The 18,958-nt window shown below is 34.6% G+C and overlaps 1 protein-coding gene across 22 annotated transcripts in view; it reads right to left on the bottom strand.

The window, feature by feature from the left end:
- TRIM37 (tripartite motif containing 37) overlaps positions 1 to 18,958 on the bottom strand; it is a 213,840-nt gene that overhangs the window by 108,980 nt on the left and 85,902 nt on the right. For 15 of the 22 annotated variants that reach the window (XM_056814193.1, XM_056814182.1, XM_056814183.1 and 12 more), the window contains 5 exons: positions 15,905 to 16,019; positions 13,146 to 13,364; positions 10,967 to 11,103; positions 5,333 to 5,421; positions 927 to 1,124 (listed from right to left, as the gene is read on the bottom strand). In XM_056814193.1, the coding sequence (XP_056670171.1) occupies positions 927 to 1,124; positions 5,333 to 5,421; positions 10,967 to 11,103; positions 13,146 to 13,364; positions 15,905 to 16,019 (758 nt within the window). The remainder of the gene's footprint in view (positions 1 to 926; positions 1,125 to 5,332; positions 5,422 to 10,966; positions 11,104 to 13,145; positions 13,365 to 15,904; positions 16,020 to 18,958) is intronic. The other 7 variants (XM_056814198.1, XM_056814190.1, XM_056814194.1 and 4 more) reach the window with 1 other exon arrangement.

The raw sequence follows: 18,958 nt of genomic DNA, 5'->3' as shown, positions 1-18,958 counted from the left end.
TTTTTTTCCTTCATTTTGATGCTTCAAAGTGCTACAAATTAGTTACAAATGCTACAAATTAGCTATCTAGACTGATTCATCCCCAACTCCCCTCTCCCCCAAGTTCTGGGTTGCTTTACAAACTTTAATTTCATTATATTTATGTTATTATATGCTAAATTGAAAGATATAACTTTTAAGGAAAATATCTTTTTAAGCACAGAACAGCACACATACTCTCTCCAAGTCTCTCTCTTTCATCACAAACCACTTGATAAGTTAACATTTATATAGAACCCCACCTGAGAGCTTGTAATTTCTTCTAAGTCTACAATCTATGAAAATTCTTGCTAAACACACATAACTTGTTAAAACAAAAGCTCAGAATGTGTACAATACTTGTTCATATATTATTGATTTGTTAGACCCAGAGGCACCTAACAGAAATCTAACAAACAAACAATTCAATATATTTAATATTATACTACTTTGGTACATAAAGGTCTTTAGAGGAGAGGAGTAAAATCCTAGTTATATTATTAATATCAAAAAGTCAGTGGGTTACTAAAATCTTTCCCCATGTTAATATCTAAAAGACAGGACCAGGGGTAGCTGGGTGGCTCAGTGGATTGAGAGCCAGTCCCTGAGATGGAAGGTCCTGGGTTCAAATCTGGCCTCAGACATTCCTGGCTATATGACTCTGGGCAAGTCACTTGGCCCCCATTGCCTAGTCGTTACCACTCTTCTGCCTTAGAACCAATATACAGGATCGATTCTAAGATGGAAGGTAAGGGTTTAAAAAAGTGAAAAACAAAATAAAAATAAATTTTAAAAGACAGGACCAAAGTCAGTCATACTGGCATCTTCTCTACTACCAGTTAGAATTAAACTTAATTATATTAAAGTTAAAGATTATGAAAACGTTTGGGGGTTTTGTTGTTTTTTACCTGTGGACTGTAGCAGTGAAGCAGGTGGACGAGGCTGTAAGCCCCATAAACTTTCCATACTGCTCCGGTCCTTAAGGTCCAACAAGTGTATTAAAATTAAGGGATCAATATCTAATAAACTGCTACTAGCCGCAGACCCTGTATTTCCAGCTCGCCTTGAAGCTCTGCGGCTTGCACTTGTATAACCATGGCTACTGCCTGCAAGAGAAAAAAAACAGTGGGAAATATGTACTTCTAGTGTTGTTGTTGTTTTTTAAATAGAAGTAAAATGTTTACATTTTAGTGAATATTTGCCCACAGTTCCACTTCTTAGCAGCAACTCTTCTGTCCATGGTGATATATGCTATATATCAACAGACTGCAAATCAGAGGTCAGCAGAGACCAGCACAAGGCTCAGTCTCACAATGCTCAGGGCCAGCAACAGGCAGAGCCTAGGAAACTGGCAACAGTGAGAATAGGTACCACCATCACTGTAGTTTCTATATATAAGAGGACCAAAGTGGCAAGGGAATTTCTCCTCTCACCTACCTCCCTTCTCATGTTTGAGTTACTCCCATACCTTGACAAAGACCAAAGCCTCATTCAAGCTATTCATATATCCTCTCCCTAATGGTCAGTATTATCCCACTATATTCTCCTTTAACTCCTACCATCAAATTTATCCTTCCGTAGGTATATTTTGTCAATTTCTGGGACCCTGAAGCTTTCAAATTAATCACGAGGAGTGTGTAATGATAACAATACATCAGTTACATTTTAAACAGACCTTTCAAGATCAATAATTTTAGAGACCTTGATGGCAGACTGATAGAGGAGATAATTGTGATAAAGAGGGGTCTTGTGGTGCCTCTTATATCATAAGGCCATGTGATTAATAACTTGTTATATAGTATAATAGGAGAAGAATTTGGAGTCAGAAAACATAGGGGTGATTCCTGGGGCATCTGGTTGGAACACTGGATACAGTGAAGGCCCGAAGTCAAGAAGATCTGCATTAAAAACCATTGACTGTCACCCTGAACAAAGCCCTTAATCACTCTTTGCCTTGGTCTTCTCTGTTAAATGAGGTTAATAAGAGCACTTACCTCCCAGGGTTATTGGGATCATATGAGATCATAATTGTAAAGTGCTTAGCACAGTGTCTAGCACACAATAAGCATTATATAAATGTTAGCTACTTTTATTATTATTATTATTATCCTAGATCTGTCTAGTGATCTTGGTCAAGTTAAATCAACTTATTATAATGAGCCTGTTTGATCATCTTCAAAATTACTAGGTAATCTCTAGGGTCTCTTCTAAGTCTAAGATTCTCTATGTTGTTTTATGATTACAAAGTACTTTTTCAACTTGAATCTTACAATAAGTCTGTGAATTAGATAATGAAATTTTTATTTTTATTTTGTAGATAAGGAAAATGAGGCTTGCCTAAGGGACTTGGCCAAATTTCACTGACAATAATAAGTGGCAGTTTCAGAATATTTTATACATACTCTTACCTAAAAATAGCTGCAATCTATTATCTGATATCACTTTTATTATGAAATAACATTAATCTGTTTCCTAAAACACTTAGCAAAAGGAGAGAAAAAAATATTTTTTGTAACAACTAATCCTATGAATCCTATTTTTATCTTCAAATTGAAAGCTTAAGGAAAATATGCTTTAAAATAATTATGCTATAACTCAGGCACAAATGATTCATGTCACTTAGGAAGATATAAAAGTATATTTCTTATGTGAGAAAGCACTTGAATTATTTTTCCAATGTACCTCTTTCTTTAATAATGCCTGCAACTAGAATTTATTTCTTCACTGTATATTATATACTGTGCTGAACTATCTTTATAAAGACAAAATACCACATACAAAAATTCCATCATGTAGAAGAATTCAGGCAACATGGTGTCATGGAAGGAAACCTGTTCTAATATTGATTCTGCTACTTACTATAAGCTGTGTTGACCTTGGTCAAGTCACATAACTTCATGTCATACATAAGGGGTAGGAAGGAAAGAAGAGAAGAATTTGTGTGTGTGTGTGTGTGTGTGTGTGTGTGTGTGTGTGTGTGTGTGTGTGTGTAATTACAGTGAACACTTGTGATTTCATTAGTTTCCTATACTCTGGAATGACAGGGAAAACTCACTCTACTAATATAGAGGTGATGCATCTTGACTTCATCTTAGAGTAACTAAGAGGCTGTGATTTGCTCAAAATCACATTCTTACTCTTAGTCTAAGATGGTCTTTTTCCACTACACCATGCTGCCTGTCTCACCTTTTGTAAATTACTTGTATAATTGGGTAATGTTTTACCATTTACGAATCATTTTCCTCAAAATAACCTACTGAGGTAAATATAACAAGTAGTATTAATCCCATTTTACTGCTGATAAATATGTATTTTTACATTTTATAAAATGTGAGCTATTAGTACAATAAGAGATAATACTAGAGTAATGACTACCCATTACTGGAAAAGAGGTCCAGAATTCGTATTTTTTAGTTCTAATCACTAAGTCAAACAACAAGTTATAATTATAAAGTGCCTACAAAAGTTAGACTTTACATTAGGGATTAATATAAAAGCACAGAAACAATCTTTATTCTCAAAGAATTTATATTCTAACAGGAGAGACAAGTACAAACAGAATAAAGATAGAGAATAAAAGGTCATTTTATGTAGCATGATACTTAGGGAGAGACGGTGCTAGAACCTGCAGAAATCAGGAAAGGCTTCATGTACATGGTGGTAAGCTAATCTACATCTTAAAGGGAAAATGGGTGCCTCAGAAGAAGAGGTGAGGAGGGAGTGCATTCCAGACAGAGATAGACAAAAGAACAAAGGTTCCATTTGTAAGGAACAAAGAAAAGGCCAGTTTGGCTGGACTGCATCATGAGAAAAGAGAAATAATATACAACAAGGCTGAAATACAAAGTGGAGCCAAGCATGTTAATGAGCTTTAACAATCAAAAAGAGCTTATATTTTATCTTATGGGCAACAGTAAGCCACTAGAGTTTACTGAGTGGAGGAGTGACATAGTCATTTTTGCACTAAAGGAAAATCATCTTGAAAGCTATTTGGAAAATGGGCTGGAGCAGGGAGAAACAAGGCAGGGAAATCAATTAGTAGGCCACTGCAATAATCTAGCTGAGAAGGGATAAGGGCATAAATTAATCTGGTGGTTCTGGGAATAGAAAGATGTTTGGCCCACAGTTATTTTCAGAGCTCTTGGGTTTAGGTTCATGAAATATCTCCATCAAGATCCAAGTAAAATATGGTAGGGATAGTGCCAATGGTTTGACTCACCTCACTGTCTCTTATCTCTCTCAGGGTGCTTTGCTGTTTCAAAGGCATGTGAGGTTGATCTTGTCAAGAAGAGTCACCTCTTCAAAGATTAGGGTTTTGAAATTAATAAATGGAGGACTAAAGTGAAAGAGGAGCCCTTGCTAAATGACCTCAGTTTTCTTAGTAAACTAAGAATCAAGATTTTCAGCTGAGAAAGTAGGGTGAAAGGGGGTGGGGTGGGGGGTGGTAAGAAGTTTAACTATAAAACAAGAAAGATTTTGTATTTGTGAATGGAAATTATCACCAATATTCTATAAATCAAACAAAAGAAAAAATAAAATTTTTGAAAAAAATATATATATGTACATATCTATGATAACTCAATACGAATATAGTGAAGATTTTAAGTGAGTAGTCTTTTCATTTGCAAATTTGTAATCATAGATTGTGAAAAATTGTAACCTCTTTTTAGCAAAAGCTTTTAAGATCTATAATTATTTATAATAAAGAAGCCTAGTTCAATTTTTGTTTCAGGTCTGCAATTCATGGATTTTATCTCCCTCACTTAAACTATTATTTAATATTGTGGAAATGTGTATAAAGAATATATAAAAGTTCATAAACTGGGGCAAAAGCAATAAAGTGAAGACATATAGGCCTTCAATACCTTTAAACTAAAAATATTCATCTAATCACAAAAATCTAAGAATTAAAAAAACACCCTCTAAAAAAAGTCAATATTCCTTTCTAGGAGTGTGTTCTTTAGTTAAGAAAGAGGGAACAAAAATCAAAGAAATGAATTCTAGTCCTTGTTCTGCCAGTGTTGACAATGGGCAAGTCAAACCTCTCTGGCATCAGTTTCCTCTTCTAGAAATTTAAGATCTAGATTTACTCTAGATCTAACTTTAATATTCCATGTGTCTATGATTCTATCCATGACTCTCTCTAAAATAATGCATAAATAACATATCATCAATGATTCCTGACACAAAAATTTCATAGTTGCCTAAACACTATGAGAGAAATGAAGCAGGACAGAGCCAATATAAAAGTATGATAAAGTCCTACCAAATTTTAATCTTTTAAAATAGTTCTTTTGGCTTGATACTTCTTTACCTGAAGCTCCAGCAGCAGTTGTATCTTCCACAAGTTCTCCCTCTTCTAATTCCATGTTATTACTATATTCCACATCATTCTCCCCAGACCTAAGAATATAAAATGAATCAACACCATGTAAATTGTAAATTGGTATGCTCTATTTAACAAGATAAAAAAGAATGTTAGAGTAGGAAAGAATAATCTTAAAGATCACCTAGTCCAGGGTTCCCATTGGGTTTCACAAAAATAGTCCAAGGATTTTGTGTTAAGAATTCTTTAATGGAGACTTTGGTCATAAATAATTATGAGCAGAATATATGAATAGTATAATAATATAGTATAATAAACTTGAGAATTAACAAATATTTTTATGTCGTTGTTGAAAGGGGTTTGTGGAACAAAAAACATGAAGAACTATTGATCTGATGCAGTGCCTAGAAAGGGAGACCTAAAGGAAAAAAGTGACTATCTGAAATCACACATTGAGTTAGTGCAGAGCCTCTAAGTGAATTCAAGCCTTCTTCCCAATGCTATACTACACCATACTTGTTTCTTTCACCAAAAAAAAAGATGTTAAGTGAAATGGCATTACAGGGGGCAGGTTATAACAATGTTATAAATTAATAACTAGCTGAACAATTATTAGCATTGCTGTGATTTGCTGCGTCAATGGAATTTTATATGGGGTATGCCTGTATAAATGGAGATTTAACATGACTCTTTCCAAACCCCAAAATGAAAATAAAATTCTGATTATTCATCAAGAATGCACATTCTGCTTTAAAATAATTTTATAAATCCAGACAAACTGGTTATACTAATTTAAACTGAATTTTAAAATATTTAGATTTTATAAAAGTTAGGTGCAAGTAAATGAACAATTATAATATTGATAAATATTTTTCAAAGCAGAACAAAATAAAACTCCAAGTAATTTATAATTAAAGATAATGTTTTTCCCTTAGATGTACAACTTCATCAGTATAAGAAATCCTAGAATGAAAACTCTTTCAAATGATATGATTTTGCGACCAACTTATAATCTTAAGAGAATCTGGTGCCTAGAGCACATGCTCCATAGACAAACAGTTAACATTGCTTTAGAAGTAGAACTTGAACCTAAGACTTCCTCACTCTAAAACTAGCTCTCTCTATATATTCAGAAAACACAAGGAGCCAGCAAAACTCTGGAATGAGGCTGAAAGAGATTAGCATATAACTGAGGGGCAGCCAGGTGGCTCCATGGATTGAGAGCCAGATCTAGAAACAGGAGGTCCTGGGTTCAAATATAGTCTCAGAAATTTCTGTGTGACCTTGGGCAAGTTCACTTAACCTCAGATGCCAAGGAGACAGAGAGGATTATGTCAGTAGATTGGTAAAACAAGAAGCCAGACTGCAAAGAACTGATAAAACTAGATGGTAAGGAGATAGAGGCATCAAATATGAACTATTTTTTTCAGGAGTATTATACTCAAAGGGAAACAAAAGGCTGGAATAACAGACTTAATTCAAGTTCATAAAAATTTGGAAGATAGGGTAGAGAGTAAGAGTACCAGCGTTTGAATCCTAGGCTCTACTTAATACCTGTGTGATGATGTGCAGCAAATCTAATCTCTTTTGGGCTTCAATTTTCTTATCTAAAATTAGGTTGGACTACTTTAGGCTTTTATTTGTATTATCATATTATCTTAAGGTCCAAGAGAAAGCTTTTTAGAATGTGAGGCCTTGAAAATGTTTGTAGTCTGATGAGAGAGAACCAGTAGGGAAGATAAAGATTCAAGAGAGCAAATAACTGAAACACAATTCTGAAGGACATAGAGGAGCACAGGATCATGAATTATGTAATTAGAATCTGTTACCCTAAAAAAAAACAACTACAAATCCCAGCACCCCACTCTCTTCCTGTCATTACATGCTGACATAGACAGGATATAAATTCTGTGGAGTTCTGACTCTCTCTCTCTCATCTTCCTGTCGCAGTTTTGGTGGAGCTGGCTTTTTGAGCACGTAGAAAAATGTAGTCATGTGGTTCCATTTTGTTAGATAATAAACTTTATAAAATACTTGAAGTATTGGACATTAATTTAAATATTACATTGATGGCAACCACAGAAGTGGGGTTTAGAACTCTTAATTCTCTCTGAGTAGATTACTTTGCTGTGGCCTCTCTTTGGAGTTTTCCCTGCTGCGACCGATCCTCCTCCTGCTGCTGCTAACTGCCTGGGAGGTCCCAGCCAAGCTACTAATGCCGCCTACTGCTGCTGATTGCTGTGTCTTTTAGAACACACAAGCTGGGAGTCCTTGGAGTCTCTCTCTGGGGAGCTGGAAAAGTATAAATCCCTCTTTCCCTTACATTGCTAACACCTGAGTGTATGCTCAATGCTTGCCTTAAAAGCCCAGGTGTGTTTCTCCTATTAGCGTCCTAAAGAGCTTTTACCTGAGGAGACATTTCTACCCTCTTTTAACTCCCTGTCCACTTAGCAGGGGAAGCAAGCGGCTGCTGGCATTTTTAGCTCCCGGTTTTAGGATGTCTTTTCTTCCTATGTTCTTGGGTATACTGGTCCTTGAGATTAGCTTGAATAATCCTGAGATTCAGGGAAAAAAATTCATCTCCCTACACCCCCTTGCCATTCTTGCCTGTCCGTTTTCTACAACACATCCAATATGGGAATCCTCCACACTATGCTCAGTGCAGAATACTCCCTCACTATAGGAAATCCTAGAGGTGTGACCAAAGGAATCTACATGGATGATGATACTGGGGAGGGGAAGGAACTTTAAAGAGGCTGGAGGTGAAATTTTTAAGTCTTTTCATACTACACTGTTTTATGGAAGTCTCTGTATCAGAACTGGAAAAAAGACTAGAATTCAGTGCTTATATCCTGTCACATATATTGTATTTACTGATTGCTTGTTTTAAGATTTTATTTTGTTTGTTAAGTTCTGTTATATTATGTCACTTTAAGTTACTGTGTTTTGGCAATTAGCTATATGTGCTGTTACATTGTCTTTATTTGTACCTTACCATATGACTAGACTGGAGAAAATACCATTGTAAAAGTACCTTTGAGTTGTTTGTAACAAGAGTTACAAGGGTCCATTTAGTAGCTGAAGTGAAGTGCTATAGCACTATTATAATCTTCACTTCCACTTTAATGGATGAGACATATAAAAACATGCCATATACGGATATTATAGTCTTATCCTGGAGGTGGAAACGGTTTTCCTAGGGGGCGTGGCATCTCTCGATGAATCTCGAGAAGGCAGCGTTACCCAGGTAGCCTAGTAGCTTCTGGATGGTTTTTTTCTATTTGTAACTCTTCAGCTTACTTCACTCCTCCACCAGAATAATCTAGATTCTTGGTGATGTTTTAGACCCAAAAGGTTTTCTTGAATTAGCTACTATACTACTGTTTTTTTTAAAAAAAAAAAGCTATTTTCTTAGTGAAAATTAATGTATCCTGAGTTGATCCATGTGTTTGTCAACTAAAATAAATTTTATAAAACTCTTAACTAAATAACTATGTTAGTTTAGTCAGAATAGGAAAATGAATCACTTCTACATAGTATATAAAAATTAAAATGACATGAAGCAGCATGGCATACTGGAATACAGGCCATGGAATAAAGAAGATTATGTTCTAAGTCACACAAATTACTGGTTATTACTTAATTAAATGCTATTACTTAATCTTCTGGTTCTCTGAGCAATCTATAGATTGCAGATAGGTTCATCTTAATACAAGAAATTTCCTAGAACAAAAGCAAATATAGATCTAGATAAAAAATGATAAAAATTGGTATTGGAATAATTATTTTTAATTTTTGGAAGTATTAGGTATAGTGGCTTTTACATATTTTGATGGCTTATGCTTTCCTAGTTGCTTTGACATATAAACTCACAAAAGAGTGGAATATAAATAAGCTACTTTAGAAAATTAGGGGAAGGAATCTACCCTAGTATCCACTTTAGACAGATAAGAGGGGGTTCACAAGTTTGAAGAGACTAGCCCTCCAATACTACAAATCCAAATAGAAAACATATTATAACAACAATAACAAAAATCACAACTTAATTGGTAATTGCTGTGGCTTCCTGGTTTGTGTTTTAAAGAAATTATTTAACAGCTTCTACATTGAGTGACTAACCTCTGAGTCCCTTATGGCTCTAGACTATTCTAATCCAACAAGCATTTAATTAAGGTATTGCTACTATATACATGGCACTGTGTCCAATGTTTGGAATACAAGGATAAAATGAAAAATAGGCTGGCCTCAAGGAACTTACATTTTATTGGAGAGTAAAGAGAACATAAATAACTATAAACGTCAGGAAAGACTTCCTATAGGAAATGGTACATAAATTAAACCTTTTTTTTTACCCTTACAATTTACCTTGGTATCAATTCTAAAACAGAAGAGAATGGCAAAAGCTAGGAAATCAGGATTAAGTGACTTGTCCAGGGATATACAGCTAGGAAGTGTATGAGGCCAGATTTAAACCCAGCTATTCCAGACTCCAGGCCTGGCACTCTATCCACTGTGCTACTTATCTGTCCTCCAAAAAAAATTAAGCCTTAAAGGAAATAATAGAAACTACAGATTATAATAGATAGAGGTGTAAAGGGAGTGCATTCTAGTCATGGAAAATGAAACGCATGGAAGTGAGAGAAAATACTGATTTCAGGGAAAAGCAAGTAAGCCAGTTTGGCTGGAACATAGAGTGCATAAAGATGAGTATTGTGCAATAAGCCTTAGAGGGTATAGGCTAGAGCCACATTCTGAAGCTATTTAAATGTCAAGCAGAAGAATTTGTAGTTTAACATAAAGCCAACATGAAGCTATTGAAAAATCTCAAATAAAGGAAATGAAATGATCATATTGGTACTTAAGAAAGATCATTTAAAACACTATATGGATGATGGGTGGGAAAAATCCTGTAAGGAAAGAAACCAAATTAGGAAGCTCCTTTAATAATCCAGGTGTAAAGTACCTAGGATCTGCAGATGGTGGCGATGAGTAGAGAAAATATAATAGTTGTTAGATAAGATGTGGGAATAGTCAATATTATCATATGAGGTACTACATTTACACATAGGCACATTTCACATAATACTGATCCAACCACTGACATTTCACAATAATATCACTAGTATATGGTAATAAAACCCCACCAAAACATCATAAACCCTAGTCTTCAAACCAAGATAAAGAATGAATGCTCAGTGATGATTGAAAATAGTATTATTAAATCTCCTAATGTCCCGTTGCTTAGTGTGTATATAAATATAATTCTTAAGCACGTAGCTCTAATCCTATAATATGGCTCTGTCTTCTGTCATATTTTTATGTAAATAAGTAATAGTGTTAAGTAGGATATACTTTCACAATACCTATTTTAATTCTAAACCTGAAATACTAAACCAGCCACTACTGGTCAACTAACTTCTCATAGATGCAATTTGGTTCGAGTCAAAGGCATATTGAATGGTTCAGCTCTATTTAAATTCAGTGTGATTTCACATGTATAATGGGTATGCCAGCCATCTTAATGGAAAGAAAAGGGGCTGAAGAGATAGAGAGAATTTGAGGCTCAAAATTTAAAATCTGTTAAAAAAAAATCTAAAAATAATAAAATGTTAAGTCACTCACATAGTTTCTTCATCAATATCATTTTCTTCAGTATTACTAGTTGCTGTTGAACTGGCAGAAGAACTGCTACCATCTAAGTGGTTTACTTCATCTTCTCCAACAAGATCTATATCCAGATCTCCATCTGAAAGCTCATGCTGTCAAAGCAAAGGAAGAAAACAGATGATGGATAGATATACAGACATACACATATACTCATCCCCCCCCCCCCCTTTCTCTCTCACAAACTTAGAAACTAAAGACTTCTATTTAATGCAAAATCTTTCAAGAACTGTACTGAACCAATGCAGGCATCCACAATTATAAAGTAATTTCAGTTTCCTCTAAATTCTGATAGTAATTATCACTTATAATAGTCATTCAAACATGTTACTACCTTGTGACATTTTTATGATTGGCTTATATATTAGTTGTATGGTACAGTAGACAAAGCAATGAATAGGAAGTTAAAACACCTTGGTTTCCTCCTCTGGAAAAAGAGAAGAGTTGGATTTCAAACCCTGAAGCAGTGATCCTATGGTTCTCATCCTTCTTTGAGTCCTTCACAACACCTCTCACAGAATCATCTACATGTCAGATACTCAAAAAATATATTATTATTAATACTCCACCACTACATCCAGGTTCTAGTTTCCTTTGGTATAAGTGCTTTCTTCACCAAAGCAGAATGCAGCCTCTCTACAATTTAGGATTTCATTAAGAATTACTGAAGCCAAAACCATCATCTTGTAGCCAAACTTTTCAAATTTAGATGGATTGCTTTTAATATAATCAACATACACACTGCCTTAGGGTTTATTTCAGGGCCTAAGTTCAGAGGGCCTAGTCTTTAAAAACAGAGTCACATTAACTAGAGAATGGCTACACAGCCTGGAATATAATTATAATGAAAGATTACCATAACGTAAAAAATAAAGGACCTGGAGAAGCATAGGAAATCACATATGAACTGAAGCTTACTAGGAGCCAGATACTAAGCTAAACTCTGGGGATAAAAGGGCAAAAAAATAGTTCCTGCTATCAGTGAACTCACATTCGAATGGAAGAGTCAATGTTCAAATAACTAAGTACAAATAAGATACATACAGACTAAGTTGGCAGGAATATAAGAGAGGAGAAAGTAGCATTTAGAGGGATGACAAAAGCATTCTGTAGAAGAGGAGATTTTAGCTGAAACTTGGGAAGATGCCAGGGAAATTAGAAAATGGAGGGAAAGAAAAACATTCCAGGTATGGGGGACAGTCAGTGAAAATGCACATGAAGTCATGAGATGAAGTATCTTGTGAGAGGAATGGTAGGAAGGCCAGTGTTATTGGCCTGAAGAATACATCAAAAGGAGTAAGATGTAAAAAAACTGGAAACATAGAAAGAAGTTAAGTTATAAGAGTTTTTTAAAAGCCAAGCAGATTATACTCATAATGTTTTTAAATGCATAAAATCAAATACATAGGATTGATTACAAAAGAAACCAACTATAACAAAGTTATCAAAATATTGGAAAAAAAACCTTATAAATGAGTTCTGAAGAGAAATACAATATACCAAAAAGGATTTTATATAATTCTGTCTTGTTCTTCCCTGACTTCCTTCAAGCCTTTGATAAAATCCCACCTTCTATAAGAAGGCTTTTACGGTCTCCCTTAATCCAAGTGCCTTACCTCTGTTAAATATTTCCAGTTCATTCAGATATATGTTTTATTTATACATCATCATTTACATATCATCTTCCCCATTAGACTAAGAACAGGGATGGGTGCTGTCTTTGGCTTTCTCTGTATCCCCAATATTCAACACTACATCTAGCACGTAATAGGAAAGAAGGAAAGAAAAAAAAACCAACCAAATATTATTAAGCCCCTATCTTCACAAATATTTGTAAATTTGATCCTTATAACAGTTTTGTAAAGAAAATGCTATTATTATCTCCATTTTTCAGATAAGGAAACTGAAGCAGCCAGAGGGTAAGTGATTTATCCAGATTCACACTACTAATAAGCATCTGAAGTTCAGCTTGAACTTGAGTCTTCTTGACTCTAAGCCCAGTGCTCCATCTAATATGCCACCTCATGACGATTATAGTAGGCACTTAATGTTTACTGACTGATAGCTGAATTACAAAAAAAAATTATCATGACATTCATACCAAAAACAATACTGAAACAAGAGAATATTTTCCTACATTATAATCTTCATGTTGGTTCTTTTCTTCATCTTCATCATCTTTGGCTTCTCTTACAGAAGCTGCAGCAGGCACACCCTCAAGAAGTAATTCACAACTTGATCCAGTTTTCTTATTAGCTCTCATCTCAAGACCATCACTATTTTGAGGGCTAAGATGAGTGTCTGGTGGTGACATGCCTCTTGACTTTTGGGATCGGGAAAGTTCAATGGTAAGTCTCTTTAGAAAACAAAACCAAGCCAACAGAATTAAAATGATAATCCTAATTAAACTAATCTACTTATTCAATGCCACCCCAATTAAACTGCCAAAAAATTATTTTGTTGAGCAAGAAAAAAGAATAACAAAACTCATTTGGAAGAACAAAAGGTCAAGAATATGAAATGAATTAATGAAAAAAAAAAGGAAAGAGGTCTAGCAGTACCATATTTTAAATTGTATTATAAATCAGTAATGATCAAAACTATCTGGAATTGCCTAAGAATTAGAAAGATAGATAGATAGGAACAGAACAGACATACAATAGTAGTAAAAAAAAGACTATAGTAACCTTGTATTTGATAAAAGTAAAGATCCAAGTTTTAAGAATAAAAATTCACTATTTGGTAAAAATTATTAGGGAAAAATGGAAAGCAGATTGGCAGAAATTACATATAGATCAATATCTTACATCATTTACTAAGATCAAAATGGATATATGACCTAGATATAAAGGAAGATGTATAATCAAATTAAAGAACAGGGAATATATTACCTATCAAATTTAGGATTAGGAATTTATGAATAAATAATAGAGAGGATTGTGAAGTTTTAGTACATATAAAACTAATGTAGCCAAGATTAGAAGTGTGAAGATAGATTTAACTCTCTCCTGCCTATTTTTAGATTTAATCACAAGGAGTATATATATCCCACTTATCCTTAAGTATGGGGAAGTCTGTGACCCATGTGTGCTATAGTGGGTGACAAATCAAAATTGACTGACTACAACTTTGGGCAGTCCTAAACAAGCAATTGCTGCAGTTGGTCCACGTAAAGTGGAAGGAAGGCACAGAAAGTAACAAAAGGAATGGTCTTTAAAAGTGGGAAAAACTTCCTGAGAGTCTGAGTCTCTCAGTCTCAGTCTCTGTCTCTGTCTCTGTCTCTCTTTCTCAGAAGGAAAGCAGAAAATTGAGGGGAAACTTTTTTGGCAATTTTTCAGATAGCTATATAAAATAGATAAAGAATTTTATCAAATTTATAAGAATATGGAGCCATTACCCGTTGATAATATGAACAGATGGTTTGGGGGTGAAAAAAAATCAAAGCCGTATATGGTCATATGAAAAAATGCTATCAAAATGTATCATTGCTAATTAGAAAAATGAAAATCAAAACAATTTTGAGATATCATTTCATACTTATTTGATTGGCTAAATTTATAAAAGTGACATAAAAATGACAAATATTAGAGGGGAAGTAGAAAAATGGGAGACACTAATACATTGTTGGTGGAACTGTGAACTGATCCAATCATTTTGGAGAGCAATTTGGAATTATGCCTAGATAGTTATAAAATTGTGTATATCCTTAGATCCAATAATTTAACTGTTGGGTCTGTATCCCAAGGAAATTTGGGAAAATGGAAAAGAATTCCAAAATATTTATAGCAATTATCTTTGAGCTAGCAAAGAACTGGAAATTGGGGGGATGTCCACTAACTAGGGAATGGCTGAAAAAGTTGTGCAATATGATTATGATGGAATACTACAATGCCACAAAAAAATAATGAGCAGGTTAAGTTTAAAATAAACATGGAAATACCTACATAAAATTATGAAAAGCAAAAGGAATAGAGCCAAGAGAATATTATATATAGCTATGGAAAATTGTTTGAAGAATAATTCCAGAGAAAGAACTGATATACAAAAGATATAGTTTATATATGTGTTGTTGTTGTTGTTTTTTTGTTAAGGGATTCTTTCTCTAGTACAGGGAGGGAAAAGAAGGGAAGGAGGGAGTTGTATACTTGGGAATTTTAATGTAACCAATAACAACAAAAAAAGATACAAAACATTAATCACATAGTAAATGAGGTAGGTACTTCTATGTACATGAACATATTCTACTTCTTTTCAGGAAACTCTAAAATTATTCCACTTATCTATTCCATCCCCAGTCACAAACCCTTTCAATTCTTTATGTCCTATGACCATGATCCATACTCTAAGAATATCTCCTAAGGAGTAAATACAGTAAATATTATGTTTGATAAATTAAATTTGTTTGATAATTTTTGACACGTAATAAAAGTAACAAATTAGAATGGAAAGTTTTCACATCATTTCATCACATAAATTTTCCCTTCATGCATTCTCTCTGCCACATTCTTAGAAAGAAAAGGAAATTTCTTCTCTGCTCTTCAAAAAGAATTCTTATTTTAGTAGTATAATACTACTAACTAAAGCATGAAAAAAAAGCCCATCTTGCAAGAGTATTATGGGTAGTAATATTGTCTTCTAGTTCTCTTCATGCTTAGAAAGAAATGTCCTTTGCTAAAAATATTTTTTAAAAATCTGTCTTTGGAAGAGAAAGAGAAACCAAGTCTCCAAGGAATGCAAGAAGAATTTGCAGAGAATTACACACTAAGAAAAAAGGGTTCTATAAAAGTCTGCTTCAGTTATCAGTTACAAATAATAACCCTATCATGAAATAGCTAATCTAACATTCAAAAAGTCCATCTCAGAGCATGGCTCTAAAGACATTTGTTACTTGCTTACCTCTTTAAGATTATTAATTTGTTGGATGTAGCTGGTTTGGGCAGTTTCCAACTGAGTAATATACCAATGCTGGTCCCGGCATTTTTGGAAGAAAGTTGGTGAACGCACCTGAAATCTTGAGAAATGTGCACAAGCAAAATACATATAAATATATGCATATACATATGGCTAAAGACTAAATTTAAAACTAATTTAAAATTTTTATTATAAAAAACAAGACCATAATAAACGCTTTAAATTTATATTTTAAATTCTTGGGTCATTTGATCATTCTAAATGTCTAGTTCAAAATACCTGAAATCTTGTGTTGACAATGGATCATTTCCACTACATTTATTATTAAAACCAGCTGTTTGAAATCCAGCAAACATTTTTTCCCAGAGAAACAAATGATGGTTAACTTCAGTAGACATTTATTGAATGCCTCCAGGATACAAAGCAATGTCTGGGTTCTGGAGATATAAAGACAAAATCTAAATGTCCTTAGCCTCAAGGAGTTTACATGGAAGGAGAGGTGATGACAACAGAAGTATTTATACTAGGATTCTACTAGGCAGAGGAGTGGAAAAAGTATAATTATAATGCAGGGGGCAGCTAAATGGCTCAATGGCTGAGAGCTAGACCTGGCATTAGGAAGTTCGGGGTTCAAATTAGGGCTCAGACAATTCCTAGCTATATGAACCTTGGCTAGTCATTTATTCCTCAATGCCTAGCCCTTACCAATTTTCTGCCTTGGCATCAACAGATGGAAGGTAAGGGCTTAAAAAAAAAAGAAAAAGAAAACAATGCTGACCTGGGAGTTAGGTGTTTATACAAAGGAAGTTGGTAGATGAAATGCTGTATCCTTAGGGATAGCTCAAAGACAAAGTTTGCCTAGAAACATCTATTTATAACCTATAAGTAGCTGAACTATATAATAGTTCCATGAATGTAGCAAGCCATGTGGTACTACAAAAACAAAGCTACTTCTCCTGATCTAGAAATGCACATGGCAGAAAAAGGAGGATTTTTCAAATAAGGTTCCAAGAGAAGAGGAGAGAAAAAGGTGACTTGCTCAATGACGTCAGAGATGTAATACTAATAAGAGGCAAGTCTTCTATCCAGGTCTTCTAAATCTAACTCCTGGACTCTTTCCTCTATACCACATCACCTTAAAATTATTTGTAGTCAAATGATTATGGAATTTATTAGAGACAAGGGGATCAAATACTATTTATTAAATAGTGGCATATATGAATAATGGTATTGATATTAATAATAATACAGGGCTAGCACTGTAGAGTGGTAAGAGTCCTGACCACATCCTGGTTCTTTAAACTAATTACCTGTGTGAGCGTTTGTCCATTAGATTGTAAGCTCCTTAAGGGTTATAAAGGTTTCAATACTGACTGACTTCTAAGACTATTGCTCCAAATGTAAAAGAAATTAATATTTATATTGCCTATCTTATAGAGTTAGCTGTACCTTAGCTTAAAATACTAAAAAAAATGTTAACTATTAAGCATTACTATTACTAAGGTAGCATGGTATGACCAGCCAAGGCTACTCAACTGGGGAAACAAAAAGACCCGAGTTCAAATCTCACCTCTAACAAATGTATTAGACACTGTACCTCAAAATGCCTCAAGCAACTCTCTAGCATTTAACTTCTAAACCATAGACCTGATGAGTCCAAGAGTCTTGGGAATATAAGTTTTTGCTACTCCAGACCACTGACCTTGTTTCCAGATTAGCCCCAACAGTTATAAATAATCTAGAGAGAAACTCCTATGTTGAAAGGGTCAGCCATCCCCACCAACTATAGATCAACTGCCATGAAAAAGATGGGCAAGCCAGCCTACTAAAGTAGCAGGGCACTCTAACAGATTGAGGGAAGGTGGTATATGCTAGCAAAGCCAAATGACCATGACCACCACTTCCCTGTAGACTCTGATGGAACTATCCCAGAACACTGGGCCTAAGAAGGACAGAGCCCACTAAACTACTGGCCCTAGTTCCAACCTCTAAATAAATGTGACAATTAAAAATTCTGAGATTGGCTTCTAGATAAGAATAGCATTGATTAGGCTAGCATTAATGGACAGTGATCTCTCCCAATGATATAAGACCATAAAATCCTGCAGTTCTATAACATTTCGGGAGCTCATCATTCAACACCACCCTGGGACATCCCAAGATATCTTTAATTGGTAAACAGCCAAAGAGGAGGTAGTCCATCAAAACTCTCAACCCCTCCCTCCCTACCCCCTAACTGATGGTACTCAGACACTTAAGACTGTTTCATTATCTCCCTTATCTATTAATCAGGTTTTTTTTTTGCGGGGAAGGAGGAAAGGGTGTGGGGACAACATATTAAAATGAGCTACATTATTTTTCTTATTAATCAGGCTTTGTGAGGGGGAAACCATTCCTTGTAGTTCCTAAGAACAGAAGAATATTTACAAAGGTTGAACAACTGACTTGAACTTCTAATTTAAAACTCAGTTCTAGGAAAGATTCAGCATATAATAAAAAAAATTCTCCTCATAAATTAACTCTTATAAAGACATGATCTTACAACTGCTTTTGCTGGTGCTGAAACCCCAACTTCCTTAATAGCCACAGGTACTAAAAACCTGGAAAAGAGTTCTCACCATCAAAATCCTTGGCATTGTAAAATGTTTCAACATCAGAAATAAATATGGTTTTTGATGACATAAGATATGTGACCACCTGCTTTGCTGTTGTACCCTAATGACCAGAAGGCCTCTCCATCTGACTTGCAATAAAAACCTCCTAAATGTATTTTTTCCGCAAAGACAATGTGAGCTCCTTGAAAGCAAAGACTGTCTTGGTTTTCTGTTTATATCCCTAACACATAGCAATGCTCTGCTCATAGGAAGGGTTTAATAACTACTTTTTCATTCCTTCATTTTCATTGATGAGCACAGAATAGGAAAGCACAGATGGGCTAGGAAGCTGCATCATAGGATATAGAGGGATTGTGTGAATGAAAATCACAGGTCTGTTACAATACTGAACTATTTTAATGGATTCATTTAGAAAAAAGTGAAA

Source organism: Monodelphis domestica, chromosome 2 (assembly GCF_027887165.1).
Source record: "Monodelphis domestica isolate mMonDom1 chromosome 2, mMonDom1.pri, whole genome shotgun sequence".
Taxonomy (NCBI): Eukaryota; Metazoa; Chordata; class Mammalia; order Didelphimorphia; family Didelphidae; genus Monodelphis; species Monodelphis domestica.
This window is presented reverse-complemented; position numbering and strand designations above follow the sequence as displayed.